Source organism: Bactrocera latifrons, unplaced genomic scaffold (assembly GCF_001853355.1).
Source record: "Bactrocera latifrons isolate USDA-ARS-PBARC rearing strain unplaced genomic scaffold, ASM185335v1 scaffold_59, whole genome shotgun sequence".
Classification (NCBI taxonomy): Eukaryota; Metazoa; Arthropoda; class Insecta; order Diptera; family Tephritidae; genus Bactrocera; species Bactrocera latifrons.
Genome location: NW_017537256.1, coordinates 320,299 through 344,722, shown reverse-complemented (window position 1 = coordinate 344,722; position 24,424 = coordinate 320,299). Strand labels below are relative to the sequence as shown.

Genomic DNA, 24,424 nt, shown 5'->3' with positions numbered 1-24,424 from the left:
CAATTGCAAGCAAACGCTTTTATTCCTCGCTATGTGCATGTGTGTGTGTGTGTGAATGGAAGCTTGAACAGCACCGCAAATTATACGCGCCACTTGTGCGCGACCCCGGCGAAGGTCAGACAAAAGGATGTGCAAAGGATTTGGAGTATGAGCGGAAACTATAAAGCGCGTCTAACTCGAATAAGCAGCTCAGCCAAGCAGCAGAAGTACAAGTACACACACGCACACACGCACAAATATTGAAGCCTCGTGTGCACCGTTAGTCGCTTTGGCAGCCGCCAAGCGTCACACAGCGCCTTTGTTGCCACTACTAATGATGTTGGCGCACCATATTTGCACGACGACGAAGTCGAAAAAATAACGGAAAAATAAAACAAAATAACGGAAGCAGTGAAGCTTGCGTTTCCGCAGTAAATTTTGTGCGCAATACGTTTTCCCACATAAAATACTTTGGCTTTGCTTTTTTTCCGGAAAATCTATCTCATTCTATTTATTTTGCACTCCCAAGTGACCTTAAATGGCACACTTGATTCATATCACTGATGACATGGCTTACTGATGTGTGCGCTTGTCTATGTGGCGGTAAGCGTTGATAACACTCATGCGTGTATGTGGGTGTGTGTGTGTATGTGTGTGTGAGAGCTTACTCATCGTTTGGACATTAGTTGTGCTTATGAGTTTTACTCGCAGCGATTTTTAAAAGCTTGCCAACACTTGAAGACGGCTAATAGTGACATAAATATCGTTTAGACCGCAAGTGAGCTGCCATTTTGGTGCAAGTGTGTGCGTGTGAACATAAGGGTCTGGTAAAAATAAATACATTATTTTTGCATTAAATTGAAGGTTTTACTGAGCATAGAGAGATTGATCTAATTTAGCTCGAATAAGCAATGTTTTGTTCGATAGTTTGTGGGTATTTTGGGTATTATAGTGATACCATCATCATTCAGCTGTTCTTAAGATTCTTCGCTGTCGTTTATTTATCCTGAATTCTTGGATCGCTATTGCGACCCACACTTTCATTTTCTCCCATACCAGCTTTAAGTGCAGCATGTGACTTATAATGTTGTCGGGTGTCATCGTGGCCGAATCTGTGGAGGTGCTGCCTGAAACAGCCATAGTCCGTCTAAAATTGCGTGAGATAAAAGTCTGTCCAACCCGCGTTGTCTCTCAATCCAGGGTGGTACGTTCTCAATGAGCCTGTGCTTTATCTGCCGCAACCCATTGCCTTTGCCACTCTTCAAGGTGCGCGTGCAACTTTTTCTGGAAGATCGCTATAGATGGTCCAATTTTGAATAGAATCAAGAGTTCGAACCTAGGCGTCCTACTCATAGTAGATACTTAATTTCCATACAATTTCACAAAAGATATTCTCCACTCAAACTCGGCTTGGCCACAGAATCCAATATCCAATTTTGCTCGCCAGTAAATATTTGCTTCCACCCTGAAACTCTCCTCTGCTTCGATTACATGCCTAGATCACTGCAACGCAGAACTTTCACTTGGCGGTTTCTTCTCATCTCACGCACCTGCCAAAGATTTGTGGGCGGAGCGAAAAAGTTGGAGTAGAACCACAGAAATATTTTTCATGATGTCGGGAGCTCTCATTAACTCTGGTTTCAGACTACCAGACCGTTGTTACATTTTTCAAGTGGAAGTGGGTAGCATCAAGGCAGCAGCAGATGTACTGTTCTGAAGTTCAGTTTCAACCGATTAGCTTTGCGGGCACCCTATCTTCTATTTCATTCGAATGGAAGCGAGTTAGTTTCTCAATATCTGATCTGACGTTGGACCTCCAGCGAGCACAACAAGCGCTGGTCAATAACCAGATTTTTTGCGACTGCGAGATTCTTCTGACTCAAAATGAACTGTAAGAAGCCTTCGAATTACTACTGGCAGTTCAGCCTCCCCACAATTGTAGATGTCTTCACTGGGCACTATCCAATAGGTCTACATATAGTGCTGCTAAATATTCTGTCGGATGCTTTTGACCTAGGCTGTGTGGAGGCGAGGTGGCATTATTTTGTCACTTAATCCTCCATTGCCGAACTTTTGCCGGTATAAGATTGAAATATCCCGATAGACACACCTTTAGTGAACACAGCGAAGTTGCCGGCATTGGTATCAACCATCTTAATTAAAAAGTGCTTCACCTAACCAAAGCCGGCATTCCAAAACTTCCGCAGCCGCCCTACAGGCCAGATGTAGCTCCCAGGACTTTTTTGTTTATTTGCCTGAAAAAGTCAATGAAAGGCAAGCATTTTAAGACGATAGGAGGATCGAAGCAGCATGCACCTGGGCTCTCAAGGCTATAACGGAGAATACCTTCAGTGACGTCAATGCTTGGAAATCGCGCTGGCAACGCTGCATCGACACAGAAAAAGCATATTCGGAAAGTTTTTAAAGAATTGTAACGATTGACTCAATACATTGTTTAAATAGACTCAGTGCCATTACTTTCCGGACAAACCCTGTAAAGTACAAAAATTTGCCCCAGCAGAATTAATCGATTTTGAAACCCAACAAACCCAACGACCCCAACGACCTAATCTTAACTAACCAACTTCAAAAATGTAATGACTTTACTTCGATTCGTAGATGGAATCTCAAGGTTATGCGTCCTGTGGTGACCCCTATAATATTACCAAGTACCGTTTTACATAGAAACAAAACCTTTTTGGTTTGCTGCAAGCAATCATTGAAGGCATAAGAGTTGGCACGCTCGGAGGCAGCGTAGAGGAATTGTATTCTTTCTATTTCTATAATATTATAATCGAGTGGACTTAGCGGCCCACTAGAAAGTTTCTAGACTTACTGGCGTGGGCAGTAGCCTACTCGACACTTTCTGTTACGCCAACAATAAAATTTGAAGAAATGTGTACAACTGTATTGTAGTCATTTTGAAGCTACCTTCTGTGTATTGCTGCAAAAGAAACCTGTGCTTGTTGCATTTTCACCCTTCGGTCCAACGGTGATTACATATGTTGTGACAAAATAGTACCCGGAAATGAAAATTACAAGATTTCATTGTTGAAAAACTGTCGATAACTGAAAAATTTGTTCTTTCTTCTCTCTTGGGAATGACAACGTTGTAGACTTCAAGAGTTTTCTTTACGTGTTCACAGCTACAGCTTTGCTGGCGAATATTTGAGTACTCATTCTAGCATAAAAACCTAAATTATTAAACTAATTATCTTAATTGTTAATTACTACACCTCCCTTCTGCTTGTAAGGTAAGTTTCATCCATACAACTCACCCAACATTCCCCAATTGAATTCTCTGTATTGAAGAATTTGCTCATCACTTTACTATAAGAATTTGAAAAGAAGTTTAAATGAAAACTAATATTTTAGTAAAACAGCATGTATGTTTAATTTCAAACATTCCAATTACTTATTCATTTTATCTGTAAATCACAACAACCACTTAAAGCAATGCCTATCAAATTAAATCCAGCTTAACACCACAATTTTCCTATCAAAACGAATTATCTGCTCACTGGCAAGCGCTTATTAAAATGGATTAGAGTATGTGCAAACACACATGCTGGGTCGGCACGCGAAAGCAATTATGTGTGGACGTTAAAAAAAAAAAAAAAATATATATATATATATAACAATTAAAAAAAAAATATGGAAAAAATGTAAGTTAGCCCTTCAAAGTGTTATTGTCGTGTTGCATATTTAGTTAAACACACACATATTTAATTTTCTATGCATTTGTCAACTGCTGGCAACTACAAATCCCTTTAGACGGCCATTAGCGCGCCGCTGCGCCTGAAACTAGGCCAAACTGCTAGAGTAATAAGCGTTCGGCGACTGCTTGTCAGGAATGACAGTTAAATTAATTGATTCGAATCAACTAAACGGGGTTTTTCATGATATTTTTTTTTTGTTTTTTTTTTTTTAGTGTAAAATTACTGTGTGTGGGGTGTGGTCTGAAAGTAATTTTAGCTGATGTATGATTGTTGATATGTTTCGTGGCGGCAGTCTTTTGATAGTTGACACAGAAAAATTCAGCGCCTTCACACACATACTCACACTTATACATTTCCACTGTTACTCCTTCACCACGCTGCCGCACCGAGTACATTACTCCAACTCCAGTCCACTCCGTTTCCACCTTAAGTGCTCACATTGTCTGTGCCTCGTTGTAAGCATTTACGTAAATTGCTCTTTATTGTTGTCATTTGTGGCTTGTATTGTGTGCGAGCGTGTGCACGCGCCTAAAAGTATACTCACCTATGCTATACGCTACTCCGCGCCTTGTGTGGCAACAGCGGCGCTTAAGCTATCATAAATTACTTAATAACCTCATGTTCAATGCGCACACCGTTAATGCAACGGTGAATATGTATCGCTATGTTTCTATGTTTCTATGTGTATGTGTGTGTGTGTGTGTGTGTGCTTGATTAACGACATTGTATGTCGTGGGTGTTTATGTGTTGGCGCTCAGGTGCGCACCTCTTCAGGTAGCCCGACGCTGCAGCCGCCGCATTTATTGCTGTTGATGATTATGCAACAACAACAGCGTGCACATTTGTTTAGGATTTTGCTGCCGAAGTGCCAGCGGCGTCAACTCGGCTTGACGATGTGTTGATTTGTGTCCCCAAGCGGCGCACGTCAGACACAACTGACGTCGTCAGTTGCGGCAGTTGCTCATTCGAGGCGCAGCTGACATTTAATTTAATTCAATGGTATTAGTGTTTGAATGGAAATAATTGCGTGGGTTTTTCAACATTTATTACATTGGATTCTCAGGTGATTTAGATCGTATTTAGATTGTATACATAGCTGAGCGCGTGTCAGCAAAGGCTCAAATTTGTGTATATAGTTTGGAATATTCCATTATTTATGTCACATTTAATATTTACGAGGCATTCGGTGATTATAGCGAGCGATAGGGTAATAGCCCATGCAAAATCTCGGGAAATTTTCTCTTCAAATAAAAAAATTGTCCATTGAAAGAACCGATTCCGATCGTTCAGTTTGTACGGTGGCTATATGTTATAGTGATCGGATCCGAAGAATTTCTAATGGCTATAATCCATTAGAAATTTCTTGAAGATATCTCGCAACATGCAGAAGTTTTCCCTACAATCACTTGATTCCGATCCATTTATATGGAGGCTATACGCTGTAGTGATTTGATATCGGCATTTTCAGCAAATGAGCAGTTTCTTGGAGTGAGAAGATCATGTGCAAAATTTGAAACCGTTATCTCAAAATCAAACGGTTTGGTTAGAATATATGGCTATGAATAATTTCAGATTTTCATACACTCTATGCGATCTAACTATTTGCTCGTTTTCTTCAAGAAATTCTCCCTCTCTTTCTGTCTCATTCGGATTATTTTCTCTTATTACCACTCTCGCCCTTTCTGATCATCACTTTGTCGATCATCAGTGCGATAACCGAATTTTTCTCGATATAAGAGAGAGTGTGTTTAAAAATACCCTTTTATGAACCTACCATATTATAACTACAAATATACGGACGCATATGGCTAAATCAATATGATGTTAACAATCTGCGATCTTCACTCTACACTCTTTGCCATCCGACTATTTGCACGTTTCCCTAAAAAAAAAAGTATGATCTCTCCCTCTCTTTTAATATAAGAAAAAAGCTTTCTCTTTCTCTTTATTGAAAAGTTCTCTCTTATTGCCAGTCTCGGCCTCTCTCATCAACACTTTTGTCTATCGTCAGTGTCGATTACCTATCCATTTATTTTCAATTTCTTTCTTCATTTCTTTTCGATTTAAGCGAAAGTTCCTTTATTACTCCCAATGATGGCTTATGAGCCTACCCTCTCATCTAACGGCATTTATATTCAATCAATTTACACCTGAGTTTTAGTTATGAATGCATATAAATATTAAAAGCACAAAAGAACAAGTGCTCTAAACTAAAATCGTTGTTAATCTCACTCAATCTCTTTCTCCCTTTCACTCATTCACTTCATTTCCAAAGTAATCCTTGCACTTTTCCTTTACCTCGACTGTTTCCTGCATTTTCTTTCATTACCATCTGCGGTTTGTGGTGAAATGCCATGCACAAATTAATGATTTTCCCTAAGTGCTACACCGGACCATGCCCTCTGCTCTCTTAGTTACAATTTCTTTGCACCTAAATTTGTATATATAGTATGTACATAAACATATATACATGCATATATATAATAAATATATCCATTTGGCCATTTTTGAGCTTAATACTCAAGTAAGCATAATAAATTTTACCATTTTTGCTTAAATATCTAAGGATTTGCCTGCAAATTGTTGTTGCCGCCGTTGCCGTTATGTCAGCCGCAGGTGGTTGAGCATAAATTGAGCGTAACGCTATTTTATTATACTCGCTGCACTATTAATGGTTGTAGTGCAAACTTCTAACCCACCGAAATTGCAGTGAAGTTGAAGAAGTTTCTCTCATTTGTTGACGTCACGAAACACGTTTTTGTTGGTTTCTCTCGAAGTTGAAGTCGAGAGATTGAAGGTTCTTGCTGAATAGCAGAAAGCTTTTTTGTTCAATTTTGGAAAATTGCACAGATGACCAAAGTTGGCAACCCCTGGCGAAATTCAATTAAATTTTCAGATTATTGAATTTTAGATTTTCGAGACAATATCGGTCCTCAGTTTGGATTCTCTGCTCCAACAGCAGTTAAAGGACCACTAAACCCGCTTTTTCTTAATCGTTATATCGTACGCTAATATAAATATATCTCAAGAAAAAAAGTTATCGATTAATTTAATAAATAAAGGATTTCTTTAAAGATTACATTTTCAGTTCTCCTTTACAATAAGTTTGAATGTTAGAATATGTTTGCAAAATAATTGCGTTAGCGACTTTCATATTTCACTGGCAATGAGAAAATGTAGTTTAAATTTGTATCGATAAGTTTATATGGAAATATTTATGTCGATATTTTTACTAATAATACATTTCGATAAATTTAATAAATGGCATGTTCTTTTGCATAAATATTTTAAATGGACGTGTAATTTTTTTTCCATCAAATTCATTCTAAAAATAAATGTCGATATATTAGGTTGTCAAAAAAGTCTTGCGGTATTTTTATTGAATTTTCAATTGTTCATAATATTTATTTATTTTTTTTTTTTTTGATGACTCTTGACCGATGCTACGGCTGCTACTATGCCGGTCTCTTTCGACCAATTCAGCGATTTTCGACGACAGGCCTTCCGGAGCGTGGCGCGTCTTCGACCACCTCCACACCAGAACGAAAACATTTAAACCATCATTGTGCGGTAGAAATGGAAACTGTATCGGGTCCATAAACTGCACAAATTTTATTGGCGCTTGAGATGCATTTTTGCCTTTATTGTAGTAATACTGTAAAATATGCCGTATTTTCTCTTTATTTTGCTCAATGTTTGCGACGCTATAACTCACAAACGACTTAAAAGAAACGACCATCAATCAAACACGAGTTAGCGCGTGAAATGAGCTTCCAAAAAGGTATAGCATGACCCGATGCGACAAATAAAACTAGAACTGTGCGCTCTCAGCGCCAACCAGCGAAAATACCGCAAGACTTTTTTGACAACCTAATATTTCACCGATATTTCTTCGATAAGTAAAGAAACACGACTAAAAATATATTTTAAACAAATTTTTAATGGTAAAGTTGAAAGCTCCTTAGTTATCTTTCGTTTTTGTTTGCTGACATAAAATGCAAAATAAAAAAAAAAATCCATTGTGAATTATTTTAAACAACTTGTCGATTAATTTAACGCGGACTACATTTTTAGAAAAGCATAAAATAAAATTCTGTTGAAATGTGCAAAAATTTATGGAAGCATATCGGTCGTAAAAATGCTGCAATTTAGCTGTTCAATATGAATTTTTAAGTAAACTAATCGATTTACTTAACAGGTAACAAATTTCCGTAAATCCAATATCTTAATTTAATACTAATTACTTATTTTATTTCGATAAAAAATCACAAAGATCGATAACAGATTATATGAAATATACAGTTTTTGTATTACGTTATCGATTTCAGTTCTAGAATTAAAAAAAGTTATATATAATAACGATAATATCGATAAGATATTGTCAATATGATGAATCAAAACAATCTTTCGATATTTGTTGAAGAAAAATGTAATTGTATTGAAAAAAATTGAGAAAAATTATAGATTAATTAATAAGAAGTTATTATATTACGATAACCTGTTATCGATATTATGTATCAAGAAAACGTATCTAGTGCAGTTCTATAAATAGCTTTGATAGTTATTTTATTTCGATAAAATTATCGAGATGATGCATCCAAAAAACTTATCGATTACATCACCATAAATCAAAAAAGAAAATTATATTTCGTTAAAATGTTATCGATATGATGAATCAGGAAATTTATCGATTACTAATTCAGAAATCGAAAAAGAAATATGATATGTGTAAGTAACAGAAGTTGAAAAAAAAAACTAGAAATTAACTTATTCTAACCTTACTTTTGCAACACTCTACAAGGCGCTTACATAACCTACAATATGTATATGTACTTATATACAACTATAAACTTAACAAAGTAAACTTGCATATGGGCACACATTATTACACAACATACTGTCATTGTTTACCCTCATCACTCATTCGTTAGCTCATTCAATACAACCAGGCACTTGAAACTAGCTGGCAGGCCCTTTGAATAACGCCTTGACGCACGGACGTTAGAGGTTTTGCGGGGGTACACGCTACCACAACACGAAAATAGGTCACTATAATAACAGTAACAATTGAACAAAATTTCAGATTTTCCGAAAAGTGAACAAACATTTCCACACGCATACAGAGCAACTGCCTCACGCACAGCAACAACAACCGAGCTTGCCAAGCTGCTGATGATATGTGGTTATAACGCTTGGTAACCAGCACCTAAATTTTTGATTGCTGTGCGGAAGGTGATTTTGGGAAGCGCAGATTATAAAGCCAACTGAATTTTGTGTACAATTTACACATATAACGGTTGTTTGGTTTTTGATTTTGGCAAACAAATGTTGTTTCTACTAATTTGAGAAACGAAGAATGAGAGCAAAATATTTTTAGAAATATAGAAATGTTGCTTTTGTCTGAGATTTTTGAAAAAAAAAAATATTCAAATATGTATGTAAGACTATTTTTACATGTGTGTTTGTGTGTGTTCTGTGAAGTCCCGAGATCTTTGCGCTTGGCACATTTCACTCTCTCTGACACATGTAACATTTCAATATGCCTCACAACTAACCGTAAAATGGAGTAAGTGCATGGAGAATAGCTTGCAAAAATGCCAAAGCATTTACGAATCACACGCACACATGCACAAGCATACTGAAATAAACAAATATTTTTCTGCAACTGTATGTGAAAGCACAGAGACAATTTCCTAAAAGCTACATCATTCAATTTATTCTAAATTGAAATGTTTATAAGCATATACAGACAAAAACATTTATGTAAATACTCAAGAGCTCATACAAACACACGCAAAGACACACACAAATACACTCAAAGCCATATACACACACATAAAGCTGAGGCAGGTCACCGCTCAGTCCATGAGTTTTTGCTGTCGCCTTGCTTGCGTTGACCAAAATGCAAATGCAAGAAAAAAAGCACAGCAACAAAATACAACAACAAAATGCAACAACAAACAATCAGAGTACACATAATAAAACCACAATAAGAATATACTATACATAAGTGTACAAGGGGAAGAAAGGACATAAAAGAACAATTAAACCGCATGTTACTTCATTTTGTGGTCTTTGACTTGCTTTCCATTGTCAACAAATACAAAGTGTCACTACAGAGAGGCAAGCATTCATGGCTGCTTATACACTAATATGCATATATAGTAGAGGAACGTAACGGTATGCATTTTGAATAACGGGGACATATACAAGAGATGTGATGTATAATATTTATATATATACATATATACTAAAACAAATTCGAGAGCTATTTTTTTAGTTGGCTCTGCACGAGCACGACCACACCAATTTCTTTAGAAGTCCTGGTTATGGTTACTAAGTTTAGTTTTTCACAAGAATAAAAATATAGGGCTCTGTTATACATACATATGTAATTAAGGGGATTATGCCTGGAAGATGGATTTAGGGATAGAGGACAGCTACTCTACTCTTACAAAAGATATTGTAACAACACAAAACTACCGAAATATTTTTGAGCACCTTAATTTAGACATGTGTTTTAGAATGGAGTTGCCACCAATCGAAAAAATTGGAAGTGAAACAAATATTATGAACATATATGCCAGACTTCAAAGATAGCCTTATAGAAATAAGAAACCAACGATAAAAATTATACGATATAGGGTTGCCAGATTATTGAAAAGTAAATTCGAGTAAGATATTTGAAATTTTAACCGAATGTAGGAAGTTAAGAAAAACTCCAAAAATTTTTAATCTATAAGTATTTTTAAGTAGAGTTGCCACAAAGTAAAAATTTAAAATGAAAGAATTTTACAAAAATTTATCCAAGCGACAAACGTAAAAAGAAGACTTATAGAAACAATTCGAAGAGGTTTTTATTAAAAATTATATCGACATTAAGTTGCCATATTATTGAAAAGTAAAATTGAGTAAAATTTTTGCTGAACGTAGGGAGTTATGAACACCTACAAAAAGTTTGAATCTAGAAGTATTTTTAAATAGAGTTGCCACCTAGTGAAAAAAAGTATTCATCAAAAAGCTGCCGATATATAGTATAACGATTAGAAAACCTTAAGGAAACAATTGGGTGCCTTTAGAAGATGACGAAACCTTCGGTAACTTTGAAGTTCCAAATGTTTGTATTAAAGAATTCGAGGAGATTTTGATAAAAAACTTATTAACACAGAGTTGCCAGCTTATTGAAAACTAAAACCCAGTAAAATATTTAAAATTTTCGTCAAACAAATTAAATTAAGTAAATCTCAAGAAATTTTGAATTTTAAAATATTTTGGATTAGATTTGCCACCTAGTGAAGAAAGCGAAAGTAATCAAATGAATGGCTCCAGCCACTATAGGTGAGCTTAATACACGTAAATATGGCAGCATACAGTTGACAACTTTTTAAAAAGTAAAACCAAGAAACTATTTTATAATGTTTGCCAAATGTAGTGACCTGAGAAACCTCCAGTAACTTTGAATTTAAAAATATTTTGGTATTAAGTTGTCATAATTGACAAAAGTAGGCAATGAATAACTTTAAACTCTATCCCCGATAGTATTCTCCGTCTTAATGTGGGGAAACACTAGTTTAAAAAGGACCAAGTAAAAGCATATTCGCCGAATTTTACCATCTCTATCGACCAAATTTTATTATATAAAGAAAGCCACTTTACATGTATGTTACGGACCAGAAAGTCCAATATCATAATATTGTCGAAACTTTTAACACAAAAAACAGCGTCGAATGATCTTAAAACTCTCAGATTGTTCAATGTATATATAAAAAAAGGGAAGCATCTTTTTAGGCCAAATAAAGAAACCGACTCTAAACTGAACACAAAAATGAGAGGATTTGAAAGCTTCTTCTCCCATTCGTAGTTTTAAGTAGCGAAATATACTTAAAAAAGTATTATGAAAAGCTTTTTCCTAACTAAGGAAAATTAGAGAGCAAAGATTAGTAATACATTATAGAGAGTGATCCTGGGTCGCTATTGCAGAGTCGACTTCTTTATTTACTCATATTTAGTCCTAAAGGAGCAGTTTGACTCTCAACACTCCCCCACTTGCTGAACTTAATTACAGAGTGTATAATAAAGCAATTTCTTGTCCAAATTAAGTCTACAATTCTCACAGTTACTACCACAAGGCGAAGTATTCACTGCACAAAACCCACTACGCTTATATAGCTACATGTATACATATACAGTTAAACGCCACCCCGCTGCGAGTTATTCAAGCGCTCTGACCTATCATCGGCAACGTTTTGCCAGCATCGTCAAGGCCACCCGCCATGCTGTTGACAAATAATTCATGCAAAGCTGAAGATCTCTTCGAAGGACATCAACACAAAGACCAATGGGAATTGTTTTTCGGGGCAATGTGCCGAAACCGCAACCAAGCAAAGGCGACGAGGAGCAGGAGCAGCTATGGCTGCATCAAATCTTCTCATGACAAAAATTAAAATCGTAAATCATACGTGCAGCTGGCGTGTGAGCGAGTTATCGAATGGTCGGAAGGATGTAGAAACGGGTTCAAAAATTTCGAAAATATCCAAAGGAATACACACACACACACACGCACATGCACAACTGCATAGATCTCCCCTCAATATTTCAAGCCACTGCTGGCTCTTTCGGGCTTTTGTTCCGCGCTGCGGCCTCCGATTTCATGCAGCCAGGGTGGATGGGGTAGCTGCGGTTGATTTTGGATCAGCTGCGTTGATGCGATTGTCCCTCGGTGTCTCGTCTTCGCTGCAAAAATATTTCTTTTGTGGCTTTTCGCTGTTCCATTCATTTTATTTTTCAATTTAAGTTTTATCGTTCATTTATTTGTGTTTTGTTTTTCAGTTACTTATTCCTCTCCTTTGGTCAGGCTTGAGGGAGCGTTGAAACTGTGTGCCGTGCCGTGAAATCAATAAATTTTCTACTTTGTTGGGAAGAAGTTAAATTAAATTTTTTGACAGCGAATGCAAATTGCAATAAAAACAACAAGAAAACCATATTTGCCATGCAAGATTGATGAGTTTACCAGAGCTTATAACTCTGTGTGTGTAGCTATGAGTTTTTATGCAAATGTAAATATATTTAAACTACATAAGGGAACTTTCTGTGTATAAATTATCTTCGATCACTGCCGCTATATTATGTAGTGGTAAGATATAAGCGGATTCGACAGATGAGGAGCTTCTTCAAAATAAATTATTAGGTTAGGTTAAGTGGGAAATCCTAACATGGATCTCCCTTGGACAGCTTATAGGTTCGGTATGATACTTAGAACTCCTATAAAAATGAATAATGACCAGAACCCCTGGTATTGCGGCAAGATGCGCCTGCTAAGCGCACGTGAAGTCCATTAAATCAGTGATACAATGCAAAATGCCTAGGTAGATCCAACTCGCACTCATTCCGATGTCGAAAGCTGGTCGGCTTTGCAGTGTCCAGCGATTTTGCTGTGACCAGACACTCAAACAAGTCTAATGACGTAGTTTCTTGATGCTAGTGAAAACAGACACTCCTTGACTTGTTTTGAGCGCACAGTTAGGGAGCTCATCCTTAGTAGTTGTCGCTCTGCTGTCTGTGTGGATGCTGACCTCACAGCAAGAATCTGCACTTCCTAGCAATACGTCGACTGCCTCCTTGAAAGAAGTCACTTGGGCCTCAAAGTAACTGCAGTGATCAGGTAGCTTGAGATTGACGGAGAGCTCCTTTCAGAAAAATCCCGCTCCAACCAACCCTCCATCCATAAACAATCTCGTTACGCCCTCCTGTATGGCGTCCAGGACGTCCATCAGCATCAACTGATGTTCAACATCTTACTGAGATCGTTGGAGTATCGGAAAGATTAGTAAAAACTATTTTGAAAGATTATTTGGGCATAAGAAAAGTGAAAGCACGATTGATTCCAAAATCATGCAATTTTTTCGAAAAAATGCATTGTGTTAACCTCTGTGAAACAATGCTTTCCGACTACCAGAACCTGACTATAAGTCTTGAATCTATGCTTACGATCAGGAAACGGACGATCAATTGCTGAATATCCTGGCAAAGGTGAGCCAAATCCGAGAAAATCACGTCAAAGCAGGTCAAAAATTATGATTATGCTGACAGTTTTCTTCCATTATCGAGATATTATGAACTCTTGGTTTATATGTATTATGTTCTTCGTTACTAAACCTAAACCCATATTTGAGTTCAAAAAAACACCCAAATTAAGCCGTTACAGAACCAGCGCTTTTCGGCAAATATCCCGCCTCTTTACTGTCACTATAGCAAACGCATGTACTCTCCTCAACTTATCAGCTTGTTAATGCGCCCATACTGCCCAACTTATTGACAACATTGTCCGCTGTCCTCGAGCACCCATTGCTGCACTGAATTACTGAAAATTGCGCGCTCGTCACCAACATAACAGGGCAGTTGTTGCGTGTTTTTAAGCGTGTGCGCGTGCTCGCGTGTGTATGAGTGCGGTTGTAATCCAAAAATTATTGTGGAATTTGTACTGCTGCTCTTGTTGTCGTTGTTGGTGCCTCCTTCCGGTCATATTGTCAAATCGCCATTTATCTTGTCAACGCGTAACTTTTACCTCCAGGCCGCCCTCGCGCAGCACAAACTTTATATGCTCGTTATCACTAATGAAACGCTGACAACTCTGGTTTTGAGTTGAATGCAACAAAAACACAGTTTATTAGTGTTTCAGAATCATGCTTTTTTTTTATTTTTTGTTTTTTGTTTTTCAAGTGATTTGCAGCTGGCACCGAGTTTGACGAGGAGTTTGAAAAACAAAATAATTTGTATTTTCGGCGGGAATTCGCAGCAGTCCAACCAATGTTTCGCTGTGAAAAAAAGTAATTAAAACAGAAGAGTTTTTTGCTCTTGTCGCCGGTCATCAAACCACCAATGTCTGTGAAAACATTTTCAAGCATATTCACTCTAGTTTCATCTGGCTTTTGGTAGTCCAGATATCTTTTGAAATAATTTGAGATACATCAAGTTACATTGTAGCGACATCCAGTTTTATTCACCTTCATAGATAATGTAGCTGTTGTTGTTGTTGTGACCCCAGAATTCTGCCGCGTTGACAGCCCTTGATCGGATAAAAATGCAGGTCCGCTCCGATAGCGTAGACCCGATTCTCGTGAGAACGGGTATACCTTATAGGATCTCTCTAGCTAATGCGCTTCCGTCAAAATCGCTTTCGACTCTTTGAATTCCACATGTGCTTTTTGAAAGCTTTTGCTTTATTTTTGAAGACGTTCCGCCTTTACAATTTCACTTCACTCATGTTAATTACAAATCCACGGAGATGTAAGCACATAATGTCAAGTCGCTTCAGACTTTACTCTTCCCTCGTAGTGGCTTTCGACTTCACTCTGTCTAAAACGTGAAGTACTTGGGCCTCATGCTTGATAGAAAGCTATTATGGAAGTTTAATGTTGAAGAGCGGGTGAGGAAGGCATTGAGTGCCTTATATTGTTATAAAAGAAATATTGGGAAGCATTTGATTCTTCCACCAAAAGTTGTGCTTTGATTTTACAAAACCGTAAGTCGAAACTGTTCTATGTGGTTATTTTTTTGAATTCCGTCACATCTCCGCACACAGACACAGTCTAATTCGCTCATCGGTGAAGCTAAAGAGTTGGGAGGAGGCAACTTGTAAAGTTACAATGAGTACGATGAGGTAGAAACATCTATACACTCCCTCAGGCTAGGGTTGAAGCATTTCTGTTGTAATGTTTAAGTTTGATCGAACCCAGCATATTGGCTGGAATTGACCACAGCGGCCTCAGCGAACTTTAAGCGTTTTGTCGTTATGTGACGGTCGTTTTACTCCATATCGAGGAGTTCTGGCCAACGAAACGTGCAAGCGTCTGTAGCTGTCTAAGTGGTATTTTCGAATCGAATAGAAATCAGCATATTTACCTAATCTAACCTAATCTTATGCGAAATCTCGAATTGCTTAGTCCAATATGTACTAAGATGACTAAGATGTGGCATGCATACTGTCGCTAGTAATCAGTAAGGCTTATATAATGATATTGACTTTCGGAATGATGTTTAGTAGTCTTTAGCGAGCAATTCAAAAGACCCTTCTATCTGTCCTTCTCTTTCTCTCGCTCTCCTCTCTATCTTTCTCCGTCACACTCTCCCGCCTCTCGCGGATTCTCGATCTTTCCTTCCTCCGATCCCTACTCCTCTCTCTCCATCTTTATTTATCGCGATCCATACCTTTTTCCTTCTCCCGACCCCAACTCTCTCTCTCTTTCAATGCGCTCACAAGAATCATTCTAAATACGAGTTTTCTGCATCACACTCTCCCTATTTCTCTCCACTTCTGTTTTAACCGCTCTCTGTCTCTATTTTCCTAATGAAGCCACTCTTCTCAATTGTGGTAACAAGATGAAAATTGTTACTGGTATTTATGATTAGCCTCAGTTCTTTTGACTCCTACTATCTTTCACTAAATATATGTGAAAAGAAATTGAAAATCTCTCAATATTTTCAACTACAACAGCAAAGCATATATAATTGCATCGTTTCAATCTCATTTATTTGCAGAGCGAAATCAGCCCTGTTTGCCGAAACGTAATAAACGAGAATGCAAATCCTTTTGCTGTTGCCAGCACAAGGACGATGAGCGATCAAAGCGCGCGGCGATAGAAAGGCGAGAGGCGAAGAGTAACAAAACACTATCAGAGGAACTGCAAATACGAGCGTTGCAAAGAAGACGCTAACAAGCAGTTCAATATAGTGTTCATAGTGGGAACAAACCACAGCAAAAACAAAGCTAAAACAAGAAAGTCGAGAGCGAGCAGAGTATCCCGAAAGGGAAATAAACAATTTACGCAAACGATAAAAGTTAATAAAACACTTAAGCGGATTGTGCGACAGCATTGCCAAAGCGACAACAACAACACTAGCACTGGCAAAAACAGCGAGAAAAGCGAAAAGAAACAAGCTACAAAGATAAACGACACTGTGGCAACGAGGAATTGTGTGGCAACAACACCAGCAGCACATTAAAGTGGCCGAAGACCGAGCGCCACAGAGCAGGCGGGCGGAGTAGAACAAGCAGATATATTGCTAGTGCAACAGCAGCTGAAAGAGCTACAACAGAAACAGCAAAAGGGGGCCAATAGCAGAGTATAATCAATCAATATCGACCGTTGGACGAGGCAGCGTGCAGCAAAAACAAGAACACACACAAAAAGTAGTGACAGCGGAGGACATAAATAACGGACGCAACTGATAAGTAGTGCGACAGCGAGCGCAACAACAACAACAAACAGAAATATAAAAGAAAGTAGCTTGAAGTGGGCGCTGAGACAGCTTGCCGCACGCATCTTCTTAGTTGCAAGTGAAAGCAGCATTGTGTGCTGGACCTTAATGCAAATTACTTGAGATAATTTTAAGGAAGATGAGCAAGAAGCGACGCTTGCTTGCAGCGACAACAACACAACAACGACAGACAACGCGCAGCAGCGCGCACACTAGCCGGACGCAAAGAGCGACAGGGACCACAGGTGCCAGCGCGCTAAGCAAGATGCCGAGCGCTGTTGCCATGACGTCGGTGGATAATGCGCAAACAAGCAGCAGCAACAACAAAAATAGTGACACAATTCATTACAGCAACATTGACATAACACGCTGCAACGTCGGCCTCTACCAGCAGAGCGGCAGCAGCGGCGACGACGATCAGCGACGAAGCGAAAACGCCAGCAGTAAATCCCTTAGCTGCGTCAATTGTGCAAGTGCAATGTTAACGATAAGTAATGAGAATATTGGCAGGCGACAAGCAAGCTGCCTGCCAGCCACAGTCAACGCCAACAAAATGCCGGCATGTGGCAAGTACCAACGAAGCGCTGTGCAGCTGAGTGTGGGCAATGCAATGCAGGCAACAAATACAGGGTCACAGCAAGTGCACCATAGCGGCACTGCTAGCAGCGAGTTACGCAACTACAGCAACAACATGAAATATACGCTTGCAACACACTCGGCGTTGCAACAGAAGTGCAATAGTGAGCGCCAGGCAGCTGGTGGGCAGCTGCAAACAGAGCGCGGCATGCAACAAGAGCAACGCAAATGGCGTCAAACTCCGTCTGCACACGCAGCGGCAGCTGACAAGCCCAAATTTGAGGCAGCGTCCTCCGCGGCCGAAACTTCGCAGTGTCAAAATGCAGCAGCTGGAACAGAAACAAAAACAGAAATCAAAACCAGCTCCCAGCCACTTTCAATCAAGTTGACTACGTCGCCAAAGGTAAATGTAGCAATCGCTGCCAATACGAAGAGAACAAGAAAATCTTTGGAAGCGGCTTTCGTGTGTCCGCGCGCCGCTGAAGCGAACTCCGGCGCCGCACTGGCAGCTGCCAGTTCGTTGACTCCAACAGATCCGTCTGTCATACCTACGAACACCTACGCACCTGCAGCATTACCAACAACAAGCAACACAACAACAACACGTGCCGCTGGCGCTCGCTGGTCTGAAGACTTCGTGTGCTGTCGTTCGTCAAAGTATGCCTCCAACAGTGAAATGAACAACAACAACGGCAGCAGCATTGCAAATGGTTTTGTTTGGTTATTGCCCGTGCTCTGCCTGTTGGCTGCTTTCGGCTGTGGTCAAGCTGGCTTCGCTTGCCTGAGTAATCCTTGCGTTTTTGGTGTCTGCATCGATGGCTTGAATAGGTAAGTGAAAAAACGGTATACATACATACTTATATACATACGTATCTCCCCGCACAAATACTATGCTTGTTTATCATTTTCATTTTATTTTTTCCAAGTTCCAATTTTAGTAAATGTATCCTACATGTTACAAAATCTCATCCTTCTCCACAATTATGATTTTTTTTTCTTTCGTCTTTCATTTCTTTCCAAGCTTATATGTGTATAAGAGCTTATAATTTAACCACTTGAGCTGCTGATAACCTATTCCTCGTACAGTCATTAGTCGAAACAAAAACCCACTCAATCTAGTACAAATCACTCAATCTGGCACACATTTTTGAAAAATTCGTGAAACTAATACTTTAAAATATGTCAAAAGCATGAGCAAAGAAGGCTCAATGAAAGTGTGAGAAGTCCACGAAGAGTGATCTCGGGACTAAGCCCGGGCAACAACCAGCAGTCAACACCTCAGACAACCACCTACAGACCACATGCACGCTCTTTAAATTTCAAAACATAGTCCACCGACAGACTAGTTTACCATGTACTTAGACGAAATTCAATGTTATTTGCTTCAAGTTAAACCATTCAAGGGAAAATAGAGGTCTGTTTTGTACTATTTTCTAATATATTACTTCTGCGCTTTTCACCTAAAAGTTCGCAAGATAAAAAAGGCTTATTAAATAGCAGTTCATAGAAGCCTCAAAAATTATACTTTGAACTTCTTTACGTATGGGTCAACGCTAGCGAATGGTTTGGTGTAGCGATATATTACCAGCAACTCTATATCAGCTTCAGTTTGAGACTTCTTCTGGGAAGTAGCTGTCCACTCTGATAGCAGGGTAGCGATGGTGATCGGGCCATTGTAAAGCCAATAAACTCGAAAGCCTTTCCCTGTTTTTACTACAATGTAAACTAATGTAGCTCATCTTTTCTCGTGTGTTCTACTACTCGATAACTGGGCTTCGCGTGAGATTGGCCAGCGCTGGGCTACCATCATTGCACTGTCGTAAGATCATTTTGGCACAAGATCGGTTGTAAGTGATCCGTGGACCCTATGCTCGCAGTAAAAATAACCTATCCCTATTTGTGGCTTTTCTACTTAACAGGTCTTTACCCTATCGCCGTCCATACTGAAAAGTTGAAAATCTTCCCAGCTGCAGAACCTGCATGGAAGAAGACGAATAGAAACATTTCAGCACTTCCTTCTTAATTGTCGCGCATTTACGAGATTGAGGAATCTCACACCTTCAGATATCTCAATGATTGGTGGGAATAGAAATTAAACGCATTAGCGTTATTGACCACAAGGCGCTTTACCTACTTATAAGTTCGAATTACAAGAATTAGATTTGTATGGCTGCACAAGGGATCCAAGTGCGATCTCTGGATTAGCCGTCAAACCGAACCTAACTTTAAATATAGTGATTGAGCGGTACGAGTTCCTATGTTCCATCCAAACATTATGGCAAAATACATATCGCACCTAAAATGCAAAACAGAAAACCGCTATCAGATATAATAACCAATATATAACCATTTCATACTCAAAACTCAAAATTTATTTCAATATGAGTGGTTTCAATTATGTCACCTTTCTTCCGCCTGCCAACTTCGGAAAAGTGATGGTAAGGTATTTTATATTTTTGATGACGAGAAATATGTTCAAGTATATGTAACTTCTCCACAATTTTTGTATTTTACTTTTTGGAACTCATTGATAGAGCACTATCTTCTGACGCGACTTTGCCACCGTTTTGGACTATAAAACAATGCCTTAATTTAAGCATTTGTCTCATATTTCTTTTCCCATCTTATACTTCCATCTGCGAGTATTACAATTGTGCAATTCCTCATTACATTAAACATCTTGCTCTTCGTCCTTTGAACACTTAACCATACCATAGATATTTCGAACATTCTGCTGCACATACCAATCCACCGGCCAACCTTGTAGCGTTTCTTCTAAACCTATACATATACACAATTTTATGTTGCATGCGCTTCCCCACTCACTCCGCCACACTCTCTTTCTACCGATAGGTGCACTGCAGTCCCACTGTTGCACCTAAGTTTATCAACAAAGTGGCTAACAACATCCTTTAAGCGTCGCACTCGTTCGCCTTTAACTTTTCTTTTCAACTCTTCAACTCTTTCGTTTCGAACATCATTACGTGTTTGCTTAACGCTTTTTCACTCGCACTGTAGCACACACACACACACACACACACACATACAAACAATATGTGCATGTGGGCGTGTGTGGCGATACTCAAATACCAATCAACCCCAATCAACCCGTTCGAGTGGCAATAATGCACGTTGCTGGCAAAGCAGCATTAACGTTGATTACTTTAGCCCCGCGTGTGTCATTAAAGTGTCGAGTGCACAAAAGTACTCCAACTGCACTTCCACCTTCTCAAAATATGCTGGCAACACCCCCACCGTCACCACCATCTCCACACTTATACGTCTGACTTACATAGAAAGCAGCCAGTGGGTGTGAGGCTGTCACGGGGTCATAGGTCATATGCGTTCACACCACAATTGACTTTAAGTGGTCGACGGTCGTCACACATATATACAGTCCAAGTGTATGTGGAAATATATGTAAGTGTATGTTCTTCACCTATATCCAACAGTGTATTATTCCTTTGGTTTTTCTGTGGTTTGTTTTACGGCCACCGGGCGTATGAGCAACGCACAGTGACGCGGCTTAGGAATTATTTTTATATTTTTTTATAAGACAAATTGAAGGAAGTGGGTACAACGCTGCGATTTTATAATATTTTTAAAAGTTTTTCACTATTTTAAACCCTAAATATATGCTTAAATTTTTTGAAAAGCGGATTTTTCGTTATATTAAACTGTTAAAATTTTTAAACTTCATAATATTTTCGATTAATTATTTTTATAGCGAACTGACAACGTCTTGAAAATGTTCAACCCTAAATGTATCCGTAATTTTTTTTTTTTTTTTTTTTGTTATTCAACACATAAATTTTTATATTTTTTGCCGTTTCTAAATCTACAATTCTAAATCTACAATTGACAACTTCTTCAAAATTTCCAAGCCTAAATGTATGCTTCAATTTTCTCAAAAGTGATTTTTTCTTAGACGAAACGCTTGAAACAGCATATATTTCGAGCAGTTTTAGTTGAATGCATATTATTCCAGCTTTTCTAAGTCTAGAGCTGTCAATTTCTTGAGAAGCTCCTAATGATCCACACTTTACTAATATGCCTTTATAAGCTGGCACACAATTTAAGAATTGATGTAAGAAATATATATTTTCTGACCGAAATTCCACTGTGCTTCATCTATCTGCAGCACTCTGCCTGCCACTGTACTTTCCACTCTCTTTCCTGCCTCTTTCTCTTCAGCTCGTTTGATTAGTTCGATTATTTGAAGTCATCAGTGGTCAGCAGCTCACTTTGTTTATTTGTGTGGCTAGTACTGAATTGAAATGCGTTTTTGCTAATGACAACAAGCGTTTCTTTAGTTCTTCTCAATTGCATTTGCCGGCTGCCCTTTCAACGGCTTGTGGCATGCAACTGTATTCAACGGCAACTTTTCGCAGCGATTGACAGCAAATGATTGCGGCTAAGGCAAATAAAAATGAGCATTTCAATGTGTATTACGTGAGGTTAAGGAAATAGTACGCGCAATTGTCAGTCGTCATTTTTGTAGGATTTGTGTTGTCCCTTTTTGAGTGAATTTTAAATACCATAAGTAATTACAATTCTCCCATTTAAAACTTATTTCATATGTGTGAAAATGGTTTCTGCTAGGTGTGCGGCTTCGCTGATTTAACAATACGCCTGAATGTAGGCAAAGTATACTTTATTCAGCCTTCAACTAGCTGAGTACTGCTGGCAAATAATTTTTAAGATTTTAGTTTACTTTTATAGAAAAAAACTACATAATTGAACCTTCACTGGGCAAATATTAATAAAGAGGAGTGCGATATTTGAATTAGACTAGGTGTGTGACTTAAGTCATTCATTTGCACTGCTAAAAGTAGGCAATTGTTTTCAAGTTGATGCGCAGCTGAATGGTTGACTTTCATATTATCCAATTCAATCGGTTTGAAACGGTTTATATAACTGAAAAGAGTTAAGAACATTTCTTTTATTTCCACAATTACTTTTTTACAATTTTGAGAGTGAAACAACATTCCAGTCAACAAATTTCGATGGAAAGTCCTTTATGGTAAATTTTCATACCATTAAACTCACCTTCGATATTGCTCGAACACCACCTGGTATTAATACTTAATAAAAATTGTGTGCCACAGCTGTTGCAACCGCTGCCAAAATTCACTTCAAATGAAATGGAAATTGAAAATAGCCAAAAATTCCACCAAAAGCCAAGCAAAAGTAAGCAAATATCTGCCAATCCACAGCAAGTTAGCTATTTAATGTTGCTAATGTGTGCAACATATGTGGCAAAGGTCACAAGTGTGGCAAGTGAGCATTATACCTAGTAATACACAAAGGAAGTGTGAAAAAGAAAGTGGCAAAGAGAGTGCCGGTTAGAGCCAAATGTGGATTTGGCAAGTGTGTGGCACTACGAAAGAAAACAACGAAAAAACAAGTCACTACAACAAAAACAACAACTGCTTTGGGGCTTCTATTAGCTCTATTTCATAAAAGAAGTCGAAAAAAGAACGGTAGTTGTAGAAATGGTTTAATGCCAGCTCATTTCTGTAATGGTGATAAGGCAAATGGCATGAAATGCTTTGAGCCTAACAGCTGGCTGCTTAACAAACTGCTGATTTACTGCTTTTATCAACTGGCAAGCAGAAACTTGGCAAGCAGCATGCGAAAAAGGCGAAACTAAAGCGAAAATTATTGCAAAGAGATTTCACAAAGATGTCGTAATTGAGTGTGGACCACCGACAGGATATGATTTAAAGGAAAAACTGTGCAAAGAAGAAGCACTAAGCAAGGAAATCATAAAACGAATTACAGCGAATATATGAAAAATGAAGCTAAAATGTCTATGAAACAAGAAAAATATGTTAACTTTGGCTGCATAGAAGCAAAAATATACTTTACATTTGCCTTTTAATGGCTTAAAAGTGTATAAAAAGGACTTTACCTTGAAGTTTCTCGCTCAGTTTGTATGGCAGTTACATTCTATATTGAAATGAAGTGCACAATTTCTTGAGATATCAAAGCGCCACTTTGGAAAATAACTCATGACAAATATCATGTAGATATCTCGGCAAAGAGAAACATTTTTCATAAAATAATTTAGTTTAGATCGTTCACTTTGTACAGCAGCTATATGCTACAATGATCCAATTTTAAAACTTTCTTCAGAGAATACACCATGTCTTCAGGCAATAATCCATCCACATTTCTTGAAGATAACTCTTCAAATCAAAAAGTTTTCCAGACAAGTAATTGATACCGAACGTTCAGTTTGTATAGCAGCTATATGCTATAGTAAACCAATCCAAATAATTTCTTCAGGTGCCATAGTGTTCTCTTGGAAAAAAAAATCATGCCAAATTTCGTGATAATATCTCGTCAAATAAAAAACTTTTCCATACTAGAACTTAATTTAGATCGTTCAGTTTGTATGGCAGCTATATGCTAAAGTCGTCCGACCTAAACAATTTCTTTGGAAATTACACTATTGTGTTAGACAATAAGCCACACCAAATGCCGTGAAGATATCGCGACAAAATAAAAAGTTCTCCGTACCAGCTCTTGATTCCTATCGTTCAGCTTGTATGGCAGCAACACGCTAGAGTAATCCAATCTGAACGATATCTTCGAAGATTATAACGCTATCTTTGAAAATTATATATGCTAAATTTCATAAAGGTATCTGATCAAATAAAAAAGATTTCCACACAAGAACTATATTTCTTCCAGCAGTTTATATGGCAGCTATATACTATCATGGTCCGATATCTTTGATTCCAACAAGAGAACAGCTTAGTAAGAAGAAAAAAACTTGTGCAAAATTTTAAATCGAGATCTCAAAAAATTAAGAAACACTTCTCGCATATAAAGCCAGAAAAGAAAATGAGAGAGAAGCGGACTTAGCTAAATCAAATAAGTTTGTT

The 24,424-nt window shown here is 38.2% G+C and overlaps 2 protein-coding genes across 9 annotated transcripts in view; one reads left to right on the top strand and one right to left on the bottom strand.

Moving 5' to 3' along the window:
* The window catches only part of LOC108974808 (protein eyes shut), a 153,487-nt gene that overhangs the window by 40,266 nt on the left and 88,797 nt on the right, over window positions 1–24,424 (top strand). For all 4 annotated transcript variants that reach the window (XM_018942860.1, XM_018942858.1, XM_018942859.1 and 1 more), the window contains exon 2: window positions 16,236–18,359. In XM_018942860.1, coding sequence (XP_018798405.1) covers window positions 17,095–18,359 — 1,265 coding nt within the window. In that variant the 5' untranslated portion in view covers window positions 16,236–17,094. The remainder of the gene's footprint in view (window positions 1–16,235; window positions 18,360–24,424) is intronic.
* The window catches only part of LOC108974809, a 162,355-nt gene that overhangs the window by 50,944 nt on the left and 86,987 nt on the right, over window positions 1–24,424 (bottom strand). The gene's annotated exons all lie outside the window — the stretch shown is intronic.